The sequence below is a fragment of the Malaclemys terrapin genome, chromosome 4 (genome assembly GCF_027887155.1).
Source record: "Malaclemys terrapin pileata isolate rMalTer1 chromosome 4, rMalTer1.hap1, whole genome shotgun sequence".
Classification (NCBI taxonomy): Eukaryota; Metazoa; Chordata; order Testudines; family Emydidae; genus Malaclemys; species Malaclemys terrapin.
In genome coordinates this window covers 26,908,650-26,932,139 of record NC_071508.1, presented here as the reverse complement: position 1 = coordinate 26,932,139, position 23,490 = coordinate 26,908,650, and the positions used below count along the sequence as shown (strand labels likewise).

Below are 23,490 nucleotides of genomic sequence, written 5' to 3'. Positions count from 1 at the left end.
GTCAACAGTGTGCCCTTGTTGCCAAGAAGGCTAACGGCATTTTGGGCTGTATAAATAGGGGCATTGCCAGCAGATTGAGGGATGTGATCATTCCCCTCTATTCGGCATTGGGGAGGCCTCATCTGGAGTACTGTGTCCAGTTTTGGGCCCCACACTACAAGAAGGATGTGGAAAAATTGGAAAGAGTCGAGCGGAGGGCAACAAAAATGATTAGGGGGCTGGAGCACATGACTTATGAAGAGAGGCTGAGGGAACTGGGATTGTTTAGTCTGCAGAAGAGAAGAATGACGGGGGATTTGATAGCTGCTTTCAACTACCTGAAAGGGGGTTCCAAAGAGGATGGATTTAGACTGTTCTCAATGGTAACAGATGACAGAACAAGAAGTAATGGTCTCAAGTTGCAGCGGGGGAGGTTTAGGTTGGATATTAGGAAAAACTTTTTCACTAGGAGGGTGGTGAAGCACTGGAATGGGTTACTAGGGAGGTGGTGGAATCTCCTTCCTTAGAGGTTTTTAAGGCCCGGCTTGACAAAGCCCTGGCTAGGATGATTTAGTTGGGGATTGGTCCTGCTTTGAGCAAGGGGTTGGACTAGATGACCATTTGAGGTCCCTTCCAACCCTGATATTCTATGATTCTATGAGAGGGAGAGGGGCCTGGCCAAGGTGACCCACAGCTGGTGCACCTGAGAGGGCGCAGGGAGCCCCCCGAGCCCAGCTCCATGTCACGGGGCAGCTGGCATAATGAATGGGGTGGAGTCCAAGGCGGTGGGGCTGGCTGGAGACCAGGGGGGTCTGCAGCCACGGAGCATAAGTGTCGTTTCCCCCACCTCCCCAACGATGGGCAGGCTGGGGTCCCGATGGTCCATTCCCCCCGGATGCCTCCAGTGAGAGCAGAGCTGGGCTCTCACCACAAAGCGCAGGGTGTGGGGGTTGGGGAGCGGGGCTGGGGGGCCCATGGGCTGTGGATCCCCAGGGAGCTGCGGCTGGTGGCGGGGTCGAACAGCCCCACCCTGCCGGAGCGGTGCCAGGTGCTGGGCACAGGGCGCTACCTGGGGGCACAGTAGGGTCCGAGGCTTGGATGCCATTGGTGCGACACCAAGCAGGGGGTGGGGCCAGCACGCAGGGGGCAGGGCTCTCTTACCATTTGTGGTATTTGCAGGTGAGCGCTCCATTGACAAGCTCACTGATGGAGCCAGCCTCGCTGAGGTCATCAAGGAGGATGACCAATGGCACGTCCCCGATGCCCGTCTCCCGGTCGATCTGATTGGCCAGGTTGGAGAGGTACAGCTGTAGGTCCTGGAATGGAACAGTGGGACTGAATCAACCATCACAGCAGGGAGTGAGGGGTTTCAGGAGCGTGGGTGTCAACGGAGCAGCGTGGGGTGAGCTCAGGGCTGGGATAGTGGGGGGCTCTGGGTCGGGACTGAGGGGCACCAGGTCCTGGGGCTAGGCTAGCAGGGGGCTGTGGGTCGGGAGTGAGAGGCACCGGCAGAGCTGTGGTGTGGGGAACCCGGGGCTGGGACAGCAGGGGGCTGTGGGTCGGGAGGGGCATTGGGCAGAGCTTGGGGGGATCCCAGGTCTGGTATAGCAGGGGGCTGTGGGTCGGGTCTGAGGGGCACCGGCAGAGCTTGGGTGGGGAGCCTGGGGCTGGGACAGCAGGGGGCTGTGGGTTGGGTCTGAGGGGCACCGGCAGAGCTGGGGGGAATCCCGGAGTTGGGACAGCAGGGGGCTGTGGGTCGGGTTTGAGGGTTACAGGGCAGAGCTTGGGGGGCAGCCTGGGGCTGGGACAGCAGGGGGCTGTGGGTTGGGTCTGAGGGGCACCGGCAGAGTTGCGGTGGGGGGATCCCGGGGCTGAGAAAGCAGGGTCTGGAGATCTCAGGCTCTCCTGGGGTTAGTGCGGAGCGGGATCCAGGTCTCAACCATCACGGAGCCCTTCACCTTGCACGACTGCTGGTGCATGTTGAAGGTGTTGACGATGCCCTCGGTGACCTCCCGGCCCGAGCGCTCCACCAGGTACTCGGCCAACCGGTTGGTCAGGTAGGTCTTGCCCGTGCCGCTAGGCCCTGAGAGGATGAGGCGCCGGTGCTTGAGCAGGAGGCTGATGTAATGCTGCATCATGGGCTTGGGGATGAGCGTCTCGAACACCAGGCTGTCCACGCACTTCTCCTTCAGGCCTGTCGGGGGCAGGGGGCGTTAGAGCGACCGGCTGGGGGCTTTGCAATGGGGCCCACCCCCAGCTCGACCTGAGCTGGACTCTGCCCCTGCAGCACAGGCCCAAGGACCGGGGGGGGCGGGGGGGGGGAGGGGATGGGGGGGAGCTGCCTGAGTGAGACCCCAAGGCCCCCTCCCCTTCAGGGCACAGCCTGCAGGGCCCCCTTCCCCTGGCAGATCCCCCAGCTGCCTCCCGTCCATGGTGCAAGGAGCCCTGCTGTGGGCCAGGCCAGCCCTTCCCCACCCGGCTCCTGGTGCCCAACCCACGGGAGTGGCAGGGCCTGCTACTGGGGGAAGAGAGTGGGCCCGGTGCCCCCAGCTGGCCCCTGGGCTCCCTCCCCTTCCCTCCCCAGATCCTTAGCTGTGGCCCCTTGGTGCTAAGGGGGTGGGAAGCACTGGACACACGGTGCCCCACAGGGCTAATGCCAGAACCCCCAGCCCAGTACTGGCCTTTCAGCACCACGGCGATGCTGGTCACGCCCCTCCGGCAGGGGGGCAGCTCTGGGGGCTCCGTGTCCAGGACCCTCTTCACATGGCTGATGCTGTAGCCGTGCACGGACTCGGTGCTCAGCCCCAGCGTGGAGGCGGGGTCCATCTTGGTGACGTAGTCCTGGGCAGAGAGGGGCAGTGCCGGTGCTCAGCTTCCCTGGCTCCTGGCTGGTGCCCCTCAATCCTGACCTACCGGCCCCTGTCATCCCAGCCTTGCACTCCCCCCCAGCTCAACCAGACATGGCCCCACCCTGCAGCTCTAGGTCCCCGTCGGGCACTGGACAGGTCCCACCAAGGGGAGGGAGGTGCAGGGCTGCTGGGGGACCTGGGCTGGCCTCATGCAGCTCTCACAATAAGCTGGGTGTCACTGGCCAGGGTTAAGCTAGGAGACACGGAGGGGCCGGGGCACCAGCAGTGCCAGGGAGGGGCCTTCCGACGTCAGCTGAGAATGCCACTCGAGAGAGAGGTCCACACCGACTGGATGGGCAGAACGGTCCCTTCTGGGCTGGACATCTAGGAATCCCCATGGGAGGTGAAGCATGCCAAGGTCCAACACGTGCGGAGATCGGCTCCCCTTCTCCCTGCTTCCACCCATCCAATACAGGCATTTAAAGGCCCCTTAGCCAAGTGTCTCCCCTCTTCTCTGGCAAGGAGCAGCGAGAGCAGAGCCGTGCCCTGCTCCGAACCAGGGCAGGGCCCAAAGCCCAGTTCCCTAGCACCGCAAACCTCTCGAACCCTGGGAGTTTGGAGGATCTGTTAGCGTCTGTACCTTGAACACTTGGCAGACGGCTTCATCCAGCGTCTTCCAATCCACCTTCCCGCTCACTTTGCTGCAGCCCAGAAAGAATTCCTGCTGCTTTAAGTCCTGAAAGGCAAAGGCAAAGGCATGAGTATAGCTGGGTCGTCCCAGCTGGCCCCAGCCCTGCTAGCCATGGGCCATCCTGCCGCGAGCCATCCACACGCCCCAACTGGGTCATGTGCTTGCCCTGGACCGGCAGCACCCCTGGGGTCCTTACCCCTTTGATGATGTGCTGGGGCGGCATGCGCACCACGATCCGCAGCGTCACCTCATCCTTCTGGGCCCCCACGGTGTCCATCGGCGACAGGTCTGGGGAGGGAGCAGCAGTCAGCCCCGCTTGCCTGCTGCAGGGAGTGTGGCTTCCTGCAGCAGGCGAAGGCCGTCCCCCGACAGCCCTGCGAGCCAGGGCCTAACCCATAGCTTGCTCCGGCTCCCAGTGTCTGCAACGAGGCAGGGTCACGCCCCTCACCCCTGCGCCCTGGGGTGGACCCTTGGATCTGGCTCCAAGGGCAGGAGGTCCCAGCTCCTTTGGGGCTGCCAGGGGTCAGGATTTCCCTGCATATCAGCCCTTCGCCTGCCCCTGCATCCACTGTGTGGCTCCTCCCAGGCTCTGTGGGGCACGGGCTGACCCCAGCCTGCAGCAGAGCCCATGGTAGAGAGGCAGCCAGACCTCTGCCCCGGAGCGGGTTGAGGCTTCGTGCTGTGGTCAGCGGTGCCCACTCGCTGCACAGAGGGCCCACCCCAATGCATCCCGCTCTCCCTGGTACCTGTATCTGCCAAGCCAGGGCTGAAGGACTGAGCGAGGGCGAGGCCCAGTGAGCGCCGTGGGGACGAGGAGGCTGACGTGCTCCTGAGGTGCCCGGGGATGGAGCCCGGGATTGATGAAGGCCCTGGGACCACCTTGAGCCGGTCGTTCTCGGCCTTCAGGAGATCCACCTCCAGCTGTGGAGAAGGCAGGGGTTACAGAGCAGAGCCTGTGGCCATGGACCCAGATCAGGAACCCTCCAGCTCTGCCAGCACAGGGAAAACAGACCCTGGGCTGCTCCGGCAGGGCTCTCAGCGCCCCCCGTGCCCTGCAGCCACTGAGCCCCGATGCCACAAGACCAGAGCGTGGCCCCACAATCATCAAAGGTTACGAGCTGGACTGTGTGCTCAAAGCACATGCCCCCATAGCAGACCAGGGGTGGTGCCTGGCCCCACCTAGCTGTGCGCCCCACCAGGGAGAGGGCTGGAAATGGCCGGAAGAGGCAGGCCAGGGGAGCAGCCCAGGGTCGATGAGCCAGGCACACTCTGCGGTGGGTCTGTGGCTCCCCACGCAGGGACGGGGCCCTCACCTGCATATTGTGCATGGTCTCACGGAGCTGGTCCAGCTGGTGGGCTGAGTTCAGAGCCTCCAGCCGGATGTCGGTCAGTTTCATTTCCTTCTCCCATAGCTCTGAGCGCAGTTCCGACACCTCCTTCTTCTCCGGCTCTTCCTCCTCCTCGTTGGCCTGGAAGAGCCTGCACCGGGGAAAAGACACCCGCAGGGTGGCCAGTGACAACATGTTCTGCTAGGGGGTGCTGAAGCGAGCTGTGACCCCAATTTCCACCCAGAGGCCGCTGCTGGGTCTGAGTGATGCTTTCAGAGGAGGCCGAGCAGCAGCCGGATTGGGGTGCGGGGAGGGAAGGTCGTCACAGGACCCAGGCAATGCCGATGCCCCGATGGCTTCCTGTGCCCACGTGGCGGCAGGACCAGCGAGCACTAGGGAAGCAAACAATGCCAGCCAAGCTGCCTCGTCCACCCCCATCCACAGCGATCTAGCCAGAGCAGCAGTGCTGAGGACAATGACTCCACCAGGCCAGCGTCAGTGCTGGGTTCCAGAAGGGAGAAAAGGGCCCGGGTGCCCCCCACCATGGCCTGGGGCCTGAGCAGCTGGCACAGGAATCCGAGTGTATGGGCCAGGCTCCCAGCTGGACTCCATGCAGCGTCACTGGGTTACACCAGCTGGGGATCTGGCTCTGCGCCAGCCGCAGGGCGAGGGCTGCCCTTACTCAGTGGCGTCGATGCCCACGGAGGAGGAGTTGGAGGACTTGATGGAGGGCGAGGCGGTCTCAGTGGAGCCGTGCTGTAGCTTGGGAGAGGACGGGGCTGAGGAGTCAGGGGTGGCGATTTCCTCGATGTCCGAGTAGGAGGAGGCCGACTTTGGGCCCTTCTTGATGCTGAAGGCCTTGTTGAACGAGCTCCGGAGCTGCAGGAGACAAGGACGACACCCGGAAAGGTTAAACCGCAGATCACCCCAGCTGTGACACCAGACACTTCCCCCAGCCATCTCCCATCCTCACCCCGGCTCTGGCCAGCGGGTGATGAACTCCAGGGTCGCTCGGCAGGGAGAGATTTATCTTGGGTTCCTCCTGGGGGATTCCAGCTCCCCCGCCCTTCCACTGCTGCACTGGCCCCGTGGGGGAACCCACAGAGGGTGGGTGGATCTCCCATGATCACAAATGCACGTGCCTCGTGTGCCCTCCTCCCCGCCCCCACCCCGCTTGCAAGAGCGGCATCCCGCTGGGTGGTGGCTGCGTCAGAGGAGCCAGCCCTGGGGGAGACCGACCAGGATGTCTGGTGCACCTCCTTGCCTGGGTAGAAGGAAAGAGCCGCTCTGCCTTGCTCGTCGCCCAGCCCCAGCCAGGGGTCAGCGCCTCTTACGTCCTGCCTGGCTGCCTCCTTTGGCTACTCAGCCACCCCACAGGGGAGAGGGATGCTACCCATAAGACAGGGGCCAACTGTAAATATTGGGGTCCCTCCAGACCTAAGTGGGGATGGGGACCCTGCATGGCAGAGTGCCTCCCACCCTCTGACCTCCATCCCTGTTGCCCTCACTTGCTGCCCAATGCTTAGGGCCCAGATCCTCAAATCCCAGATCCACCGAGGGCCGCGCAGGACGAAGCTGTAACCTCAGGGGCTTCAGCACAGTCAGAGGGACCCAGCTACGTAAGTTCAGCTACACAAGTTCCAGGCCCATTGGCATTCTGCTGGGCCCCAGGTCAGCCCAGCGCTCCCGGGAAGGAGAAATGGCCTCCCTGAATAAATCCTCCAATGCCGATGGAGGGCAGCCAGGAACCCCCACCCCCATGGGCAGGCTCCACCATGCCTGCAGCTCTCAGGCACGCTTCCCCTTTTCCGGAATCCAGAGGTGTGGCCGAGCAAGCAGCAGCAGAGGCAAGCGCTCTCCGAGCCTGGCTGAGCCAGCAAGGCAGTGCCCAGTGCTGCAGGCACATCCATGTTACACTCCAGGGACAAGATCCCACGGGGCCATGGGCAGGTCCCATCACTGCCCCCTGGCAGCACACACAGAATATGTCCCCCGTGAGGCGGCTCACGGGCATCCACACACAACCTCTTGGCACCCCAGGCCAGCGTGACAGTGGCAGGGCCACTCATGCCATGCCAGCTCCACTGCAGCAGGAGGTGCCCTGGGGCACATCCAGCCCTGCCAGGATTCTGCGGGACTCAGGCCAAGGTCTTCCCTGGTCGGACTCCCCTGCTGTTATCCAACCCTCGTTTGAAACGACCCTGAAAGGGGACTGCAATATGAGCGAGGCATGTGATCCAAGCCCACTATCCCGCTTTGGCAGGGGAGCACGGGATAGTGGGGAGAGTGGTGGCTTGAGTGACAGCACTTGGGGTTTCTCTTCCAGCGCTGCTTTGCTGGGGGGGGGGGGGGGGGGGGCTGGTTCCACCGTTCAGCCCTATGGGAGGGCACAGCGGGACTGATACTTCTCCAGCTGCTCTGTCTGGGTCGGGGCTGGTTCAGCTCAAAGCAGCTGTAACCGGTTGCCCTGCACAGGACTCCTGGGACGGGAATTGCCAGCATCCAGGGGCACAGAAGGCAGAGATCAGCCTCAGGTCTCTGATGCGGGATACCCAGTCCTAGTGTTCTCTGGGAAACTTCTTACCGTCTCTCCAGCCAATCACCAGCCCCAATTCTACACCTGCAGATGATTGGCTGGCGAGGGATTCTATTTGAATGGGATGGCACTGGGGGAATATTCCACTGCACGCAGCTAGGGGACAGCCTGGCAGAGGAACATCCCGTTCTGGTGGGCGTGGGACGTCCCATTCCCCTAAAGCCCAGCTTGGCTATACCATGAAAGGCAGCGGGCGTGAGGCAGGGAGAGCACAGTCCCTGTCTCTGGGGGCTTGAGTCTGTTCTGCCAGGCCAGGCCAGGCATAGCTGGTGGGAAGCTACGGTATGGGGGAAAAGCACCACAGATGCCAAATCACGGTGCTAGCGCATGGTGGCTGGGGCCCCGTGTGGTGCTACAGAACATCTCCGTGGCTCTGATCACAGAGGAGCCTGGCTCATGGTATGAGGGAGAAGGCCATGCCCACGCAGCTGTCCGTTCTGGTGCCTGATGCCCCCGTTCTGCAAGGCTCACGCCCACCCCCCTGAATTCAATGGAGCTGCTCCTGCCAGTGCAAGGAACCCAACCCAAGGGCGGGGAATCCAGCCCCAAAAGGCTCACCGGACTCTGAGGGCTCTGGCAGGGGACGCTGCTCATGGTCAGCCCTGCATGAGCCTTCCCCAGCAAGGAGGATGGCAGGGTTGCTAACACGTGATGGGCCTGGCGGCCCAGACTCCTGCTCGATCCGCACCCCAGATGGAGCATGCAGCATGCATACACGCACACACCGGGGGCACAGAACATAGACACCGACTGACAGGACTGCTCGGGGGGCGCCAGATGCTGCGATGGGCGGAGGGGACTCTGAAATGGGGGTGTCGCCTGCCTCATTCGTGGTCCCACACCAACCCCGGATCACTCGAGGCTGCTCCCTTTTAGCACTCATCCTGCAGGGTGAGCAGCTTTCACATCGACTGCAGGATGCCAACCGGCCCTTGTGGATCGCAGGGGGCGTCACCAGATGCAATGTCACAGGATTGGCAATCCGTGCATTGCCCTTTCCTTACCCTGGCCTTGTAGCATGGCTGACAGACTCGTACGGACCAGGCCTTTCCTGGGAAGTTAAGGCCCTGTTCTGCTCCCACTGGAGCCAATGCAAAGCTGGGTTCAAAGAGGGCAGGACTGGGCCTTGGGGATGGGCATCAGCCTGTTGGCCAGTGGACTAGGCCTGGTGGGCAGAGCTGGCTGGACAGTATGGTTGGGAGGGAGGGCTCCCTGCTGTAAATGTTGCATTTTCAATGAGGAAAAAAAACGTCAGAAATCAGGACCTGAAATAGTTTGATTCTGAAATGCTGCCACAGTGCTACATGGGAGTTGTAGTTCGGTTGCCTCATGCTCCCGTCCTCCTTCATGGGCTAGGATCCCCAGTCAGATTACAACTCCCATGATGCATGGTCTCCTCTGTGGACAGGAGAGGCTGTGCCTTATGGCAATCGTATGGCCGCAGTGCATCATGGGAGAAGTAGTTCGATTGGGGAGGTTGTGTGTCCCTGAAATACAATGGGGTCTTTCACAGGATTGTGGAGTTGGCCTTTGCCAACAGATTTTCATATTAAAATATATCTGGTCATGCTGCGCATTTCAGAGGGGAAGGAGGGCGACCCAGCTCCCTCCAAGGATGGACACTGCCATCTCTGGAGCCAGTCATCCCACTGAGAGGAACTGGGGTGCCCTGGGGGATCCAGTGCTACCTTAGGGCCTGAGCCTCCATAAATCAGTGCCTAAGGGCTGAAGGACATTCAGCCACCATCTACTCGGAGCACGTGGCATTGCTGGACACCTTCACCAGAGAGGGGCAGTGACCTGGGTCAGTGGCAGAGTCAGGCTAGACCCACATCTCCTGACTCTCAAATTCCACCCCCTCCAAGCACCAGAGGATGCTGCCTTTGGAGCGGAATAAACGAAGGAGCTTGGAGAACTTTGCCCTCTCGTCCGATTTGGTTTCAGCAGATTCGGGATGGGAGTGGGGACGTTGGCAACCCAGGAGCAAGGCTGAGGAAGGGGTCTCAACCGGCTTGGCTGAAGATGCTGACGAGAACTTTGGGGGAGAGAAACTTTAGCCAGGAGGGTCAGTTTAGCCTCTAGAAAGTGTATGATGATTTTGTTTTCAGCATAACCTTGTTTCCAGTATCCTCACTCCTCATGACTTGAATCTCTAATCTTTGATGATGAACGTATTCTCGTGTTTGCTATAAATATATCTTAGCGGGGGTGCTATTCAGAGGGCTGATCCTCTGATATGTGCGGTTTCTTCAGGAACAGCGGGCTGGATAATTTGGTGAGGGCTCAGTGCATCCGGGGCTGGACACGCAAGGAATGGGCCGAGGGCTTGGGGCTGGCCTGTACCTGTTGCTACCTGCACAGACCGAGCGAGGCCTGGAAGGCAGGTGGTTTCAGGGACATGAGGTATCATCACAGCTGCCCCAGGGTGTTCCCAGTCTGGTCAGCAGCAGCAGAAGGATTCCACGAGCGCCAACCCAGCCCGTTGTCGCAGTACCGAAAGGTTCAGAAAGTTCAGGCTCTAGGGATTCGCTCCTCACCTGGAGGAGGAGGTCCAGAGCGCGGCCTGTATTCAGCAGTGACTAGCCAGCTGGGGTACCCAGCTTCATAGGTTTCCAGGTTCTGATTAATCAGTCTGACCTCCTGCACCGTCTAGGCCAGAGAACCTGGTCCAGCCACTGCTGCCCTGAGCCCCAGGCCTTGTGGCGGAGACAGAGCATCTCTCCAAAGACCACTAAGGCGTTTCAGGTACCAAAACTCAAGGGCACCCAACAACCCTAGCCCCCTCTGACAATTCAGACCCAGGAGCCCAACTCCCCTTGGCCAGAGCTCAATGGGGGCTGAGGAGCTGGCTTCAAAGCTAAAATAAGCCAGCGAGGTAGCAAGGCTCAGCAACTCCGGTGGATGGACCATGCTCCACGGGTGGTGAGCGCCAGTGGAATGGATGGAATGGTTAGTTTCATGAGTGCCGTCCCACTGGAAATGAGCCATCGCCCTGGACGGGGGGCAAAACACGGGGAACGGGGGGGGTGGGGAAAGGTGTCAGACTTACCTCGTATACCTGGAAAAAAAGGGTTGGGTCAGCATTGGGGGAGAAAAAACAAAACAAAGCAAGACTTAATCACACACTCTGCTCAGAGCCCTGCCTGGGGTCAGTGCATGGCTAGGGAGCCCTGGAGACCAGGGCAGCCACCCCTAGCCTGCTGCTGCTGGCTCTTCCCCTCTACCTGAGCTGGGATCTGGAAAGAAGGGGGGACCGACCCCCATGGGGAGCCCTGGCATGGGAGGGCTACCAGGCTGGTCCCTGCTCTGTCCGGCTGCATTGCGGGAGCCAGCGGTTCCAGTGTGGGACTGGAGGGTGAGAGAGATCAGTCCGGAATGGTACACACGTACTAGAACTGGGCAGGGGAGCTTCGAACCCCGCCCAGCTGGCGACACAGCCCTCAGCCCCAGAGCCAGAGTTGGCAAAGCACTTCCGAGAGGAAGTCCCAGCCTGCGGTGTCCCCACGGGGCAGACAGCAGCGTGCTAATCCGGGGCACCAAGGGTCCAGCCCCACGCCGCCCCGGGATGCCTTGTGTGCTAAGAACACAGTGTGGAGAGTCCGATCCTGGGCCAGATCCTGCCACGATTTCCCCCTGCGCCGCACCCCGCGCCTCCTCCCCGCCAGCCCCCCTGACCTACCCAGCTCTTCTTCTTCTTCTTCTTGGCGTCAGCATCCTTGCCGCTGCCAATGCTGGAGTGGCTGGTGATGCTGTTGAGGCTGGAGATGCTGTCGGAGGAGTTCTGCCTCTTGATGCGCAGCTCTGGGGACCAAGGGAGGGAAGGCAGAGAGAGAGAGAGGGGCTGAGAATCTACGTGTTGGCACAGAGCCCTCCCCACTGGGGCCATTCGCGCACCCCATCTATCCTGCTCTGCTCCCCTGGCTCAGCCAGCACCTTCCCCAGCTCCTGCACCCTGCAGTGGCTTCCCTGGATTTCTCCGCACTTCGCTCGTCCAGCGCCATGGGGATCCTTATCTTCCCTTACAGGAGGAGTGTGCTGTCTCCAAGAAATCTGTGCTTATGGGAGCTTTGAGATATTTTGCCACCATCTAATAATGGTTCTTTGTCCTCCTAGAGCACCCTCCTAGTTTGGGGAGCAAGGGGGAAGGATCAGAACCCCATGGTGGCAAATAAGGGCAGTACACAACTCTCAGCTATTGGTCCAGGCTCTCTGCAGACTCCGGCAGACATCTCTGCATCAGTTACATTTGGATCAGGCTTTCAAAGCACCAGAAAAGCTTGGAACGAAAGCTGGGATTCCCACAGTCCTGCAGCAAAGGGGCTGGGTTCTCTGGTCAATTCTGTGACAGGGCTCTGTGTAGGCTGGGTTTGCACAGACTGTAAGAATTAGACCCAGATGCTCAGCACCACAGTGAGATTTCCAAAGGTGTTTCGGTGCCAAACTCCCATTGAAATCAATGGGAGTTCAGCGCTTGAGACCTTTGAGATCTGCGTCCCAGTGAACGGCTGGTTGTAATTACCAAGCCGCTCCTAGTACAACAGCACAGGCCATGCACAGCAGCAGCTTGCTCCCATTGGGATACGCTGACAGACCACGCAGGGGTCTCTCTCATCACCGGCCAACGTTATTCTGTTTCAATGAGATTCCAGACTCTCTCTCCTGCCTGGACTTGAAAGAGACGCTCATACATATTGCATCAAATACACAAGGACCCGGCGACAGTGACACGGATCAGACATGTGCTGCTGTGAGACGGGAGAGGCTGATGCAGGATGGTCTTTGCTGGGGCGGTAGAGAGGACACCCCATCTCCCCTGGGGGAGAACTCAAGACATTGCACTGGGAGTGTTTTAATCCTCCCGGCTCCTTGTGAATAAGCAGAACCCCATCGTCCCCCTTTCCTCCCCGTCCTGGAGAGGATCTGGATCCCCTGCCTTGACGAGCACACGGCCCAGGGGTCTAGATCACAGGCCTGGTGCTGGCCCCACAGCAGCGAGAAGGGGGGGTGGCAGCACTGCCACAGAGCCTGGCTCACCTTTGGGCGTGATGTCGGTCCCGTTCAGAGCTCCTTGGATCACGGCTTGGGCCTCTGAGTTCTTCTTCTTCAAGAAGTCGATGGTCTCCCGCAGGTCCAGCAGCTCCGTGTCCTGGCAGAAGGACAGGGAAGATACCCTGTAGTCCCCGGCTGGGTGGAGGTGCCAGGGACATCGCTAACCCGCGCCCACAGCAAGCACCTCCCCCCACAGCCAGGACACATGCCAGCTGCTTGCTCAGGGTGCTGGGCACAGCGGGCTACCAGCCTCCAGGGTTAATAGCCAGAGTCCTCCAGGGATGCCCAAGAGAAAAGGAGGGTCTGGCTTGTGCCCCTTGCTGTCCAGGGATGACCCCGGCCACTGCAGGGCAGCCCACGGCACCAGCCGGCACAGATCCAGGGACACAGGAGAAGCTCAGGCCCAGCAGGACGAGCGAGGGCACTATGTGTAGGGGTAGGTGCGTCTCTAGTCAGACAGCTCCCCCAGGGATCAGCCCGCAGCACGGCCAGCCTCCTGCAAGGACGTGGCAGGCTCTGCTCCTTCTCCGGGAAGAGGTTTCCCCATCACCCAGCGGGCTGGCTGGGGCGCTGGTGGCGCTTGGGCCCTCTCCTGGACGGAGGTGCCAGCCTGCCCATGGGTCAGGCGCCCCTTCAGCAGGTGAAGCCCTGAGGGGACTCACAGGGAGCTGCGCTGAGCCCAGTGCCAGCGAATAGGAGACCCCTGGGGGGAGGGGGTAAGACCTGCTCCCTGGCACAGAGACCCCGGTGCCCCACCAGCTGCCCAGCTCTCCCTGCGCAGCACCCACCTTCTCTTCCGCAGTCTCTGCCAGCTGGCGCAGACGGGACGTCATGTTCACCAGGCTCTGCTCAAAGGCCGCCACCAGGTTAGCCTGAAAGACAGCGGAAGAGGGCGTCACACTCAGCCGGGGAACGGAGAGCACGGTGGGGAGCCTGACCGGCAGCCGCTCTGTGGCTGTGTGGCAAGCACCCGGTGTGGGGGAGGCGAGCGTGCGGCATTCCCCCCTCACCTCCCAGCATGCTGCTTTACTGCCTGCTCTGTCCCGGAGGGACCCAGGCTCGCAAGCCCAGCAGCCCTGCGTTGGGCTCGCAGCCCGGTCCGTACTATAGCCACGGCCTCTCGGAACAAGGGCGGGGAAGGGCTCTGATCTCTTGCCCCCGGGGAAGAGGCTCTCTCCTAAGAAGGGAGGGCCGGGAGCCAGAGGGAAGGTGCCGGAGGTGGGGATGGACACCTGGAGTCTAGGGTGAGGAGGGATGGGGCCTGGGGTAGGAGCAAGAGGGAGGGGAAAGTGTGGCTCTTGTGGGAGGGTTCCCCCAGGGCTGACAGTGGCTGGGAGGGTTCTCAGCTCGGTGCCCACTCTGGGTCCTGACGCTCCGACCCCTCTGGTCCTGGAGCCAGTATTGCCGACACCATCGACGTGTGCAGTCTCTCCCGCTGGGACGCAGCAGGCCATCTCCCAGGGCCACACCTCCCCCGTGCAGCAGCAGGCTTCCCCAGCGAGCCAAGGGCCCTGCGCACCATGGGGACGCTGCGTGGCTCCGGGGTGGCGCTCCTGCCCTGCAGAGAGCAGCCATGTGGGGGCATGATCTCAGTGGGGAGGTGACCCCACCCCACAACATAGAGCAGGGGTGGGCATCTTCCTGCAACCTGCCAGTTGAGGGGGCCAACAGTTGAGGGGGTGAGCTTCCCCTCCTTGCTCCTGGCAGGGTCATCTGCTCGCCAGGCCAGCGTGCGCCCGACCCCTGCCTTGTCCCCGGGACGATGCCCCAGCACTCCTCCCCCCATCTTTGGTATATTACCACAGTTGGCATTATAGTGGGTCCAAAGATCTCTGACGATGCCCCCCACTCCGGACAAGCACTAGGCTTGGCCTGGAGCTGTGACTGGACTCACGTTGGCTGACAGCTGAGACGTCAGGGTCGCCACCTTCTCCTGGGACGACTCCAGCTCCCGGCGCAGCTTGCGGATTTGCTGGAGGGGAGAGAAGGCAAAGGGGGAAGGGTCAGGGAGAAGTGGGCCGCTCCCCCCCTCGGGGGCCGGGAGCGAGCCGTCAGGGCGGGTGGAGAAGTGGGGTCTCACCGTACCTCGGATTGCATCCTCTCCTCCGCCTGGCAGAGCACAGCGCAGCAGGAAGGAGAGACAGACAGAGGCCAACGTTAGGACAGAGGGGGGAAGTGAGGGGCAGACAGGCAGAGATTGGGGGGCAGAGCCATGCACAGAACTGAACCCCGCCCCAAGCCACCGTGGGGCTCCTCCCGCAAAGCCATCCAGACAGCAGCTGGCTGCGGCCACCCCTGCAAGGCCCTGAGGGCGCGGCCTGGCCCGTGCCCCACCCCCCAGACGTGCAGGTAACAGGAGCGCCCTGGTGCAGGCGGGGGGACCGTGGGAGCAGCTCTTACTGAGGAGTAGGTGGAGGAGGCGCTGGAGGCCAGGGACAGCACCGATCCATGAACTGCAACAGAACAAACATGCCTGAGTCACGGAGCCCTCCACCGCGCCCTGGCTGAGAGCACGGGAGTTGGGTGGCGGGCGGGGGAAGGGGAGGCAGCGCCAGCTTTCCCAGAGGGACCTGTGGGGCGCCACAGCAGGGGATGAATGGGGGAGGCAGGGGCAGGAGGGGTACTGCAGAGGTTACAGGCAGGGGCCACATTCAGCTGGGCAGCCTGCCCTGGCAAATCACCCTTGCCACAGGGCACCACCCAGCCAAGGAGCTCACATTGCTGTAGGGACACCACTAAGCAGAGCCTGACCACCCCCAGGCCCCTCCTCATCCCTGGGAAGAGCTGGGTCAGCATCACCATCCCCGCTATACAGCGGGGGAAACTGAGGCACTGGGGCAGGAGGAATGTGGGGCCTTGCCCCAGGTAACACGGCGAGGCCCAGCCAGAATAGTCTGACTCCCAGCCCTGTGCTTTGCCCATGGTGGCTCCGTCTCCCTCCAGGCTGAGCCCATGAGGATCTGCATCCCCAGCTTCTCAAATCCTCCCTTCCTGGCCCTAGAGCCAACCCATCCCCAGCACCCACTCGGCTGCCAAACCCGTTGCAACGTGCCAGGTGGGTGCTTGGAGCCCCCATGTCCATCTGCTCATCTACGCTCAGGGACCTGCGGGCCCAGAACTAGGTTCCCAGCCCAGCTTTGCACGAGCAGCCCCTGAGCTCAACCCCCCTCTCCCCCAATAGGCCTGTGCAGGTTCCTTCCCCCAGAGGAGCCATGGAGCCTGCACTCGGGGGCAGGGAGCAGACAGAGCCAATGGGCCCAGCCACTGCTCTCACACTCAGTGGGGGAGGCTGGTTTGACCCATCCTGCTGCCTTGGGACTGACAGGATTCCCCACTCGCTCGCCAGCAGGATTAACTCTTTCTTGTCTCCCTCACAGTAGCAGGAAATGCTTCGGTGCTCAGGATCGCGAGCGCCGCCGCTGCCACCTATGGGTACCAAAAGGGATGCCCGGGGCACGGAGGGGCAGGCAGGGGACCCTGGAGCCATGCTACCCCCGGATAACGGGAGGAAGAGCCCGTCGCTCCGGCCGGAGCACGAGTGTCTCACCGTCGTCCGCAGGGTCCCGGAAGGAGCCCGAGCGGATCATGCCCTTGGGTCTGTCTGCCAGGGAGAGGGTGCTGCCCATCTGGGAGGTGCTGTAGAGCTCGAAGGCGGAGTCGTGGGTGGGGATGCTGTTGGAACGGGTGATCCGCGGAGTGGTGGCAGCAGTGGGACTCACTGCACGGAGAAGGCAGGGGAGGGAGAAGAGAAGAGGCAGGGTCAGAAACGCGCCTGGCCCAAGGGAGCAGCAGGGAGCGTGGGGCGGGGAGGGGCCGGAGCCCTGAGGAGCCAGGGACGCAGGAGGATGCCACACATGGTCACGCTCGGGACCAGAGCCTCAGGACGGGGAGACTCGAATGAAGCCAGTACTGCAAGGCTGAGGGATACCTGCTGGGGCTGGCCCACGCGCTCTCCCAGATGGTGAATCCTGGGAACAGCGAGTTCATGCCAAAGCCGGTGTCCACTGGGCCCCAATCCCTCCCCGCACTCACTCCAGTGTAAAACAGGAGTAACATTGGGCCCAATCCCCAGCTCACTCACTCTGGTTTCAATCAGGAGTAACCCCACTGGGCCTGAACCTTCACGCTGGTTTAAATCAGGAAAATCCCTCTGAAGCCAGTTCCTCAGGCACAAGCGAGAGAAGTGGGTCCCACACCTGTGAGGGACTCTCCTACCCGACAGTTTGCCTCCCACTCACTTTCATTGGGGGCGCTTTCAATGGGAGCCCCCCGCAGCTGGGCTATGTCAGAGCATGGCCCTTTGTGAGGAGGCTGCCCAGAGAGGAAGCAGAGGGCAGGTGCCAGAGTCTGGGCAGAGGGCCCGGGGTGGATTAGGCACTTCATGGGGCTTCTCCACCTCTGGTTTCTATGGGCAAGGCCCTCTGGCCCCGCCAACAAGCCAGCTCCACCCTCTGGAGCACACAGGCCTTGCTGTGATCCTTGCTGCACAGACACCAGGGGCCAGCTCCTCAGCTGGCATAAACCGGCAGAGCTCCCGGGACGCTGTTTTCAATGGCACTGCGCTGATTTACACCCGCCGGGGATTTGGCCCTGACCCGGCCATGGCAAACTGACCGATATTCGTGAGTGGGCTTTTCCCGGCCAAGGACACGGAGAGGGCGGGAGGCGAGGGCAGCTCCGACGGGTCATCCGACTCTGGGAGCCCGCCGATCGTGTGGGAGTGGCGCCTCTCCTTGGTCTCCTCTTGGGACTGGAGCTGGTACCTGTCAGGGCCGAGGGAGAGATCAGCAAGGCAACGCTGCTGGGGGTCCCCGCCAGTCCATTTTCCCCAGCCAGGGTCGAGTTGCCAAAGGGCTTCGGAATAGCCACGGCTCTCGCCGAAGAGCTCAGAGTAAAGCCACGTGGCAGATCCTTGCACACACTGGGATGCTGTGGGGGCAGTTCTAGGGGCTCGGTCCGCCTCTCCCTCTGCAAGGATCTGAGAAAGCCAATGGCGAAGGGGAAGGCTTGGCCTGTCTCTGGAGTATCGGGCGCACCAAGGAGGTAGAGGGCTGGGCTCAGCTCTGGTATAGCAAACCCTTCTCTTGCCAAGATGTCCCCCTCAGCCCTGAGACATTTCCCGCTGCCCGGTACAGCACAGGGGAGGCTGAGATACTAGCTGCAGCACTGGGAAGCCAGGTTGGGGGACATGGGCTCGACACGACAGCGGGATCTCTGGCATCGATGAAGGGCTGGTCTCCCGCTGTTCCGGGGACGATATTCTGCCCTTGCTCTGAGTGACCTGCGGTGCCCTGGGCAGCAAAGCCGCACTTTTGGTGCAAGAGGATGAGGGGCCGGGAGGATGGCCCAGTGGTTAGAGCACTAGCTTAGCAAACCGGGGGTCAGTTCCTTGCTCTGCCACAGTGACCTTGGGCAAGTCCCTTAGCCTCTCGGAGCCTCAGGTCCCAGCACTAATGGAGGGCCAGTACCCCACTCCCTGCAGCTGAGAGGTCCCAGAGTGACCGTGAGGGGCCACAAAGGCATTGAAGTTTTACCTCAGCCCCTTTTTGGGCAGCGTGTTCCGGTCGCGGTTGGTGCTGGGGAGGAAGAGAAACACGAGTCATGGACGGCTCCGCGGGCTGGGAGAGGGAGGGCACTCGCCAGGGGCAATGCCCAGCCAGGGACCATGCCAGCTTGGCGGTGGGAGCGGGTATAGAAGAGGCGGGTGGCACCAGGGAGCTGGCATTTCCAGGGTGCGGCGGGGATTCCGGCCCGAGGCTTGTGCCTCACAAAGCTGTCCACCCCTAGGGCTGCCGGGTGCCCCAAGAGGTCAGGCAACCCTCCCCATGGGAGCATGGTGGGGGTTGGGGTTCTGTGCCCCCCATAGCATAGCAGGGAGGCTCTGGAACCCCTCCCCGACCCCGATAGCTGAGCCCCAGCACATCTGGGAGGTGGCCCTGCTCCTGCCCACCCTCCCCCTCCTCCAGCGGCACCTGTCCAGATGTGCTGCTCTTGGGCTGCCGGTCCAGCCCTGCTCGCTGGTCTCCTCCTCTGTGCTGACGGGAGGGGTGGGAGCAGGGGCAGGGGTGGTGGTGGTGGCGCTGCTCCCGGAAAAGGCACTGGGCAGGCTGATTGGCATCTGCAGGGACTCCATGCTGCGGTGCAGGCCCGAGAGCTTGGGGTACATCCTGCCCTCCTTGGGGACGCTGAAGCCGCTCATGAGCTCCAGGCCCTGGGAGAAGCTGGCTGAGTTGATGTTGAGGATGGGGGCGGGGCTGGGGGAAAAGCAGGGCGTGAGGTGCCCGGCCGCCGGGTGCAGGTCCTGCCGCTTGTTGGCGTGGGGCTGGGGCAGGTCGTTGGAGGAGGGCAGGTCCAGGCTGTTGGAGTTGACCTTGTCCAAGTTGGCCAGGGAAGGGGGCTTCACGTAGCTCTTGGCAGGTGCCCTGTGGGAACACAGAACCAGGTTGGGGAGGGGCAGCAGAGACGCCGGGCCTGAAGCTGAGCCCAGACGGGGGAGGAAGCTCGGCTGTTCACCCAGCCCAGCCTGCCAGGGGAGAGCATGGTGGGGCCTGGCCCGGCTGGGCCCACATCCTGCACTCGCAGCATATGGGGCCCAGCCCCACTGCTGAGGCCTGACCCACTTTTGGGGAGAGTTTAAAAAAAAGGCACTTGAACAGTCTGTTGGAGACCCTTATTCTAGCAGTTTCTCTAGTTTCACATACCGCCCATCCCGTACCCCCTCAGTGCTCTCCCTGACCGAGGTCTACATCCAGATGCCAGGGTGATGGGCAACCGTACAAAACCCCAAGGCTGATCGACAGTCACACATACCTCTCTGGATAATATGCTTCCCCCCATGGCGGGAGAAGGCAGCGCCATGGGGATTTTCTATATAGACACTGTTGCTTTGGGGTCCCCAACCAGAGTTTGGAAGAACCCCCTTGGGAGCAGCTTCCTTAGCCACAGCAAACTCCCTTCTTTATCCCATACGCCCCCGGGGGTTTGTTCCTGTTGGCTGGGCTCCCCTCTTCAGTGAGTTAGTGCAGTGCTACTCACTGGCACCAAGCTGCATGAGCTGGTGTGTTACTGTAGGGTTGCTGGTTAGGAACAGGCAGCTGGTATCAACAAAAAAAGCAAACTACCCCAAGCACTACAGAATCAGTGCCAGCCGGCCAAGACCAGGGATCTGACCCTGTCAGACCCCTCTCTCATGTACCCATAGGGGAAGAGGAGGGTGATTGTGTTGAACTGGTGAAAAAATCCCTCCCGCCCCCCCAAGAAAACTTCAATTTTTCAGCAACTGTTTTGAACACTGACAACTCTTAGCTGAAAACCAAGAATATTTCGCTTGGAAAGACCACCACAATGCCTTATGGGAGCTGTAGTTCGACTGCCTCATAGTCCCATTCGCCTTGATCTGCCCGACTTCCTAGTTGGGCTACATATCCCATGATACACCCCAGTCTCAGCTCTTGGGAGAGGGAAAACATGCATCCTAAGAGACCCTAGCTGTGATGCAATATGGGAGATGGAGTCCAGCTGAGGAGCCCAGCCCATACAGAAGAATGGGGATAGGAGATAACCGAACTACAACTTCCAAGAGACACTGTGGCAAATATTGAAATATTTGGGGTTTCGGGTGTTTGATTTCTTAGTCGAAAACCCAGTTTTCCATCAAAAACCAGTTAAGATGGAAAATGTCTGACTAGCCCTCATGGCAAGCTCAGGGGAAGAGCCCTGACTCAGGCTGGGGGGTGGCTGCCTGTGGCAGTGGGGCTGGTACTGGGATGTTTCCCTGGCTCCTACCTGAGCGGCGTTGGGGGCAGCTCGGCCACTTTGGCAGCAGGCGGGTGGCTGGCTTGGGCCTTGGGGGTGCTTTCGGGGGAGCCGATGCTCTTCAGTGAGACGCACTCGGAGTCCAGGGCCACGGCCTTGGCTTTGGCTTTCTCCTTCTCGCGGTCTGTCTGGTTCACCGGGGCCGGCGTGCTCCGGCTCGTGCCGATCTTGGAGGGCTCCTTGAGCCGTGACACCGAGATGCCCCCTTGCTTAGTGCTTAGGAGGCTGGGGTCGATGCTGCTGCTCACAGGCCGGTTCCCGCCACGCCCGCCTGTCACACTCATGGAGCTGGATTTGGCCGGCCGCGGCAGGCTCCGGTACTGGATGTTGGAGCGAGCCCCGGGCGCCAAAAAGCCAGGCTCCCCGGCGTTGGAGACATCCAGGCTGGTTTTCCTCCCGTTGACAGGCTTGACAGGGATGCTGGAGCTCTTCTGGATCTTGCCAAGCGTGGCCGAGCCACCCGCCTGCATCACCGTAGCCGTGCCGGTGGCGGGAGGCGGCTTCTTGTAGCCGAAGGAGCCAGAGGTAGTGGGCCGGGCGAGCCCCGAGGGAGGCTTCTTGGCATCCCCGATCCGATCCCGGCCAGCGTCGGAGGAAGAGCGCTGCAGGCCCGCGTTCTTCACAGACAGCTTGCTCTTGTCAGTGGCTTTAGCTTCAGGTTTGCCTGGGGAGAGCAGAGCGAGAGGGAGAAGGTCACAAGCAATAGAGGAGAGTACCTCAGCCCCCTGGCCCTTCTGGGATTGGACTCCCCTGGTACAACGTGGGCTCCTGTGGCTAGGAAACTTCACCCTATCCAGGGAGCTTCTGTTCTGCAAACAAACAGTCTTGCTCTCTCCACTAGGACACACTGGAGCAGGGGATCATGCTGTTCAATATGGAAATCTGGGCACGGTTTCCAGGCGAAAGACAGCCTCATTTCAAGGCAGAACCGAACCAAACTTGAAAGGCATCAAATCCCCCAGAGTGGAAAGGTGCTACCCAGTAGGGGGCACGACCACCGGGTCACGTCAAAGATTTACACTCAACTTTTGCACAAGAGCCGGCACGTGCCCTGCTCCGTTCTGTGGTTCTTGCCAACTGGAGGCAAAGTTGGCAACCCTGGGACGGGCTGAGCCCCCGGGACAGGGAATACACTGCGGGGAACAGTCCAGCACGGTCCCCTGGGATGATGGGACTGATGGGCTCTCTGATGGCTGCTGTCACAGCAGGACATGATGTGACACCTCTCACGCCCCTGGGGAATCAGAGTGATGTAGGGGCTCTGCAGCTGTGCTGCAGTGACTCTCAGGGACAGCGCCAGTGGGGTGGGTCTGGCACCAAAGGCAGCATGAGCCTGAGGTCACCAGCTGCCCACATCGCCCAGTGACCTGGGCGAGCCCTCGGTGGATTGAACCCTGCACATGCTCTCCCCAGGGGAGGGGTGTACCACCCCTGTAAGGCCCCCTAGAGCATTCTCCAGGAGGATGCAGCACTCCCCTCTCATAGCCTTCCTTGGGAGGTGTCACGGAGTCCCCGGGCGATGCTCTGGAACTGCTCCCCACAAAGCCAGTTAGGACTTTGGGGAGCCTCCTATCCCTTGGAGCAGACTGTCTTCAGGGCAAGAAGCTCACATGGCTTCACCTCCTGGGTCTCTCCTGGGAGCATTCAGCATATGCCCCTCTGTGCGCTTCCCACAGCGAGTCCCCCCAGGTGGGGTCCTGGGGAAGCCAAAGGGTTCTGCACCCCCCACTTCGCAGTCAGACGTGACTCTCAGCCAGCCAGTAAAAGAGAGGTTTATTAGACAACAGGAACATGGTCTAAAACAGAGCTTGTAGGTATAGCGGCGAATGGGACCCCTCGGCCGGGTCCATTATGGGGTTCAGAGAGCCAGACACCCACATTTGCCCTCACTCCTAGGCCCCAGGTAGTCCCCAGTCCTCACTCCAACTCCCAAACCCCCTCCAGCCCCTCCTTCTCTCGGCTTTGTTTCTTTCCTGGGCCAGGAGGTCACCTGATCTCTTTGTTCACCTTTAGCTATTTCCTTGCAGGGGGGGAAGGGGCCCTGGCCATTAGTTGCCAGGGAGACAGAGTGTCAGTGATTTATGCACACTGGCCTTTCCCCACCACCTAGAGACTTAAGAAATGCATAGGGGAAACTGAGGCACCCACACAGTATTTAGAGGAAACATTAAGAACAGTCCCACTTCGTCACAGGAGGTTCCCAGCCGATCCCCAGGCTGAATCCTGAGCACACAGACGCTTCAGCCAGCCAGGGGGATCGAACCCCTGCCCGGGAGCTAAGGGAGTAGCTGGCTGGCATAATCCCCGTGCCAGCCACTAGGGGGAGCCCTGACTCCACAGACCGGGCCCGTCTGTGGCACATCTCACTCCTGAGGCTGGAGGGGTCGTGCCCGTTTTGGCCGAACCCAGTGAAGGCGTGGGAAGGTGGGAACACCCAACACCCTCCCGCCTCCCGCTGCAGCCTCACCTGCAACTTTGAGGGTGCTCTGGGCCGTGTGGGTGATGGGCGAGGTCACTGCCACCGGGGGCGTCTTGCCCTTCTTCAGGGACCCCGGCGGGCCCAAACTGACGGGCTTCTTCAGCTCCCCCCCCTTGGCAGGGGCCTCGTCGCAGCTCTCAGCCCGCTCCCGCCGCCACTTGGAGGCGCCGTGCTCCATCTTGAGGCTGCCGCTGTCGTAGTCCAGCTTCTTCGGGCCCTTCTCCTCCGCCTCGCTGTACCAGCTCAGCCCGCTCTCGGCCAGCGAGCGCTTCTCTGAGTCTGTGCGCAGCTGCGTGGGGTGGGGACAGAGAGGTGAGGGGGGCCGCGCTCTGCCAACCCCACCTGCCGCCCGCCCAGGAGACGCTGCCGCTTGGGGAGGAGAACGCAGGGGCCTTCCCCTCTAGCTCTGAGGCCTCTCACCCTTGAGGACGGTGCAAGGGGCTGGGGTCCTGGTTCTCTTCCCAGCTCCACGACTAACCCGCTGTGCGTCGCTGCCCCAGCCAATGCCTCAGTTTCCCTCTCTGCAGCATGCCCAAGGCCATGCAGGGTCAGTGCCGGAGCCAGGAAGAGACCCCAGGATCCTGACTCGCCCCAGTGCTATTGCCACAAAGGCTCATTCTGCTCCTGTACCAGGGCTGGAGACAAACTCTTTAGATGCAGCGTTATTGCTGGGGAAATGGGACAGCCCCACACTCTGATGGCCT

At 61.5% G+C, this 23,490-nt stretch overlaps 1 protein-coding gene across 7 annotated transcripts in view; it reads right to left on the bottom strand.

The window, feature by feature from the left end:
• The window catches only part of NAV1 (neuron navigator 1), a 302,165-nt gene that overhangs the window by 12,295 nt on the left and 266,380 nt on the right, over positions 1-23,490 (bottom strand). For 6 of the 7 annotated variants that reach the window (XM_054026395.1, XM_054026398.1, XM_054026400.1 and 3 more), the window contains 20 exons: positions 22,775-23,075; positions 20,278-20,971; positions 18,465-18,914; positions 18,027-18,068; positions 17,107-17,255; positions 16,040-16,210; positions 14,893-14,945; positions 14,578-14,601; positions 14,387-14,464; positions 13,281-13,364; positions 12,478-12,589; positions 11,123-11,244; positions 5,530-5,726; positions 4,833-4,998; positions 4,266-4,440; positions 3,716-3,807; positions 3,469-3,564; positions 2,661-2,820; positions 1,938-2,173; positions 1,141-1,295 (listed from right to left, as the gene is read on the bottom strand). In XM_054026395.1, the coding sequence (XP_053882370.1) occupies positions 1,141-1,295; positions 1,938-2,173; positions 2,661-2,820; positions 3,469-3,564; positions 3,716-3,807; positions 4,266-4,440; positions 4,833-4,998; positions 5,530-5,726; positions 11,123-11,244; positions 12,478-12,589; positions 13,281-13,364; positions 14,387-14,464; positions 14,578-14,601; positions 14,893-14,945; positions 16,040-16,210; positions 17,107-17,255; positions 18,027-18,068; positions 18,465-18,914; positions 20,278-20,971; positions 22,775-23,075 (3,557 nt within the window). The remainder of the gene's footprint in view (positions 1-1,140; positions 1,296-1,937; positions 2,174-2,660; positions 2,821-3,468; positions 3,565-3,715; positions 3,808-4,265; positions 4,441-4,832; positions 4,999-5,529; positions 5,727-11,122; positions 11,245-12,477; positions 12,590-13,280; positions 13,365-14,386; positions 14,465-14,577; positions 14,602-14,892; positions 14,946-16,039; positions 16,211-17,106; positions 17,256-18,026; positions 18,069-18,464; positions 18,915-20,277; positions 20,972-22,774; positions 23,076-23,490) is intronic. The other variant, XM_054026399.1, reaches the window with a different exon arrangement.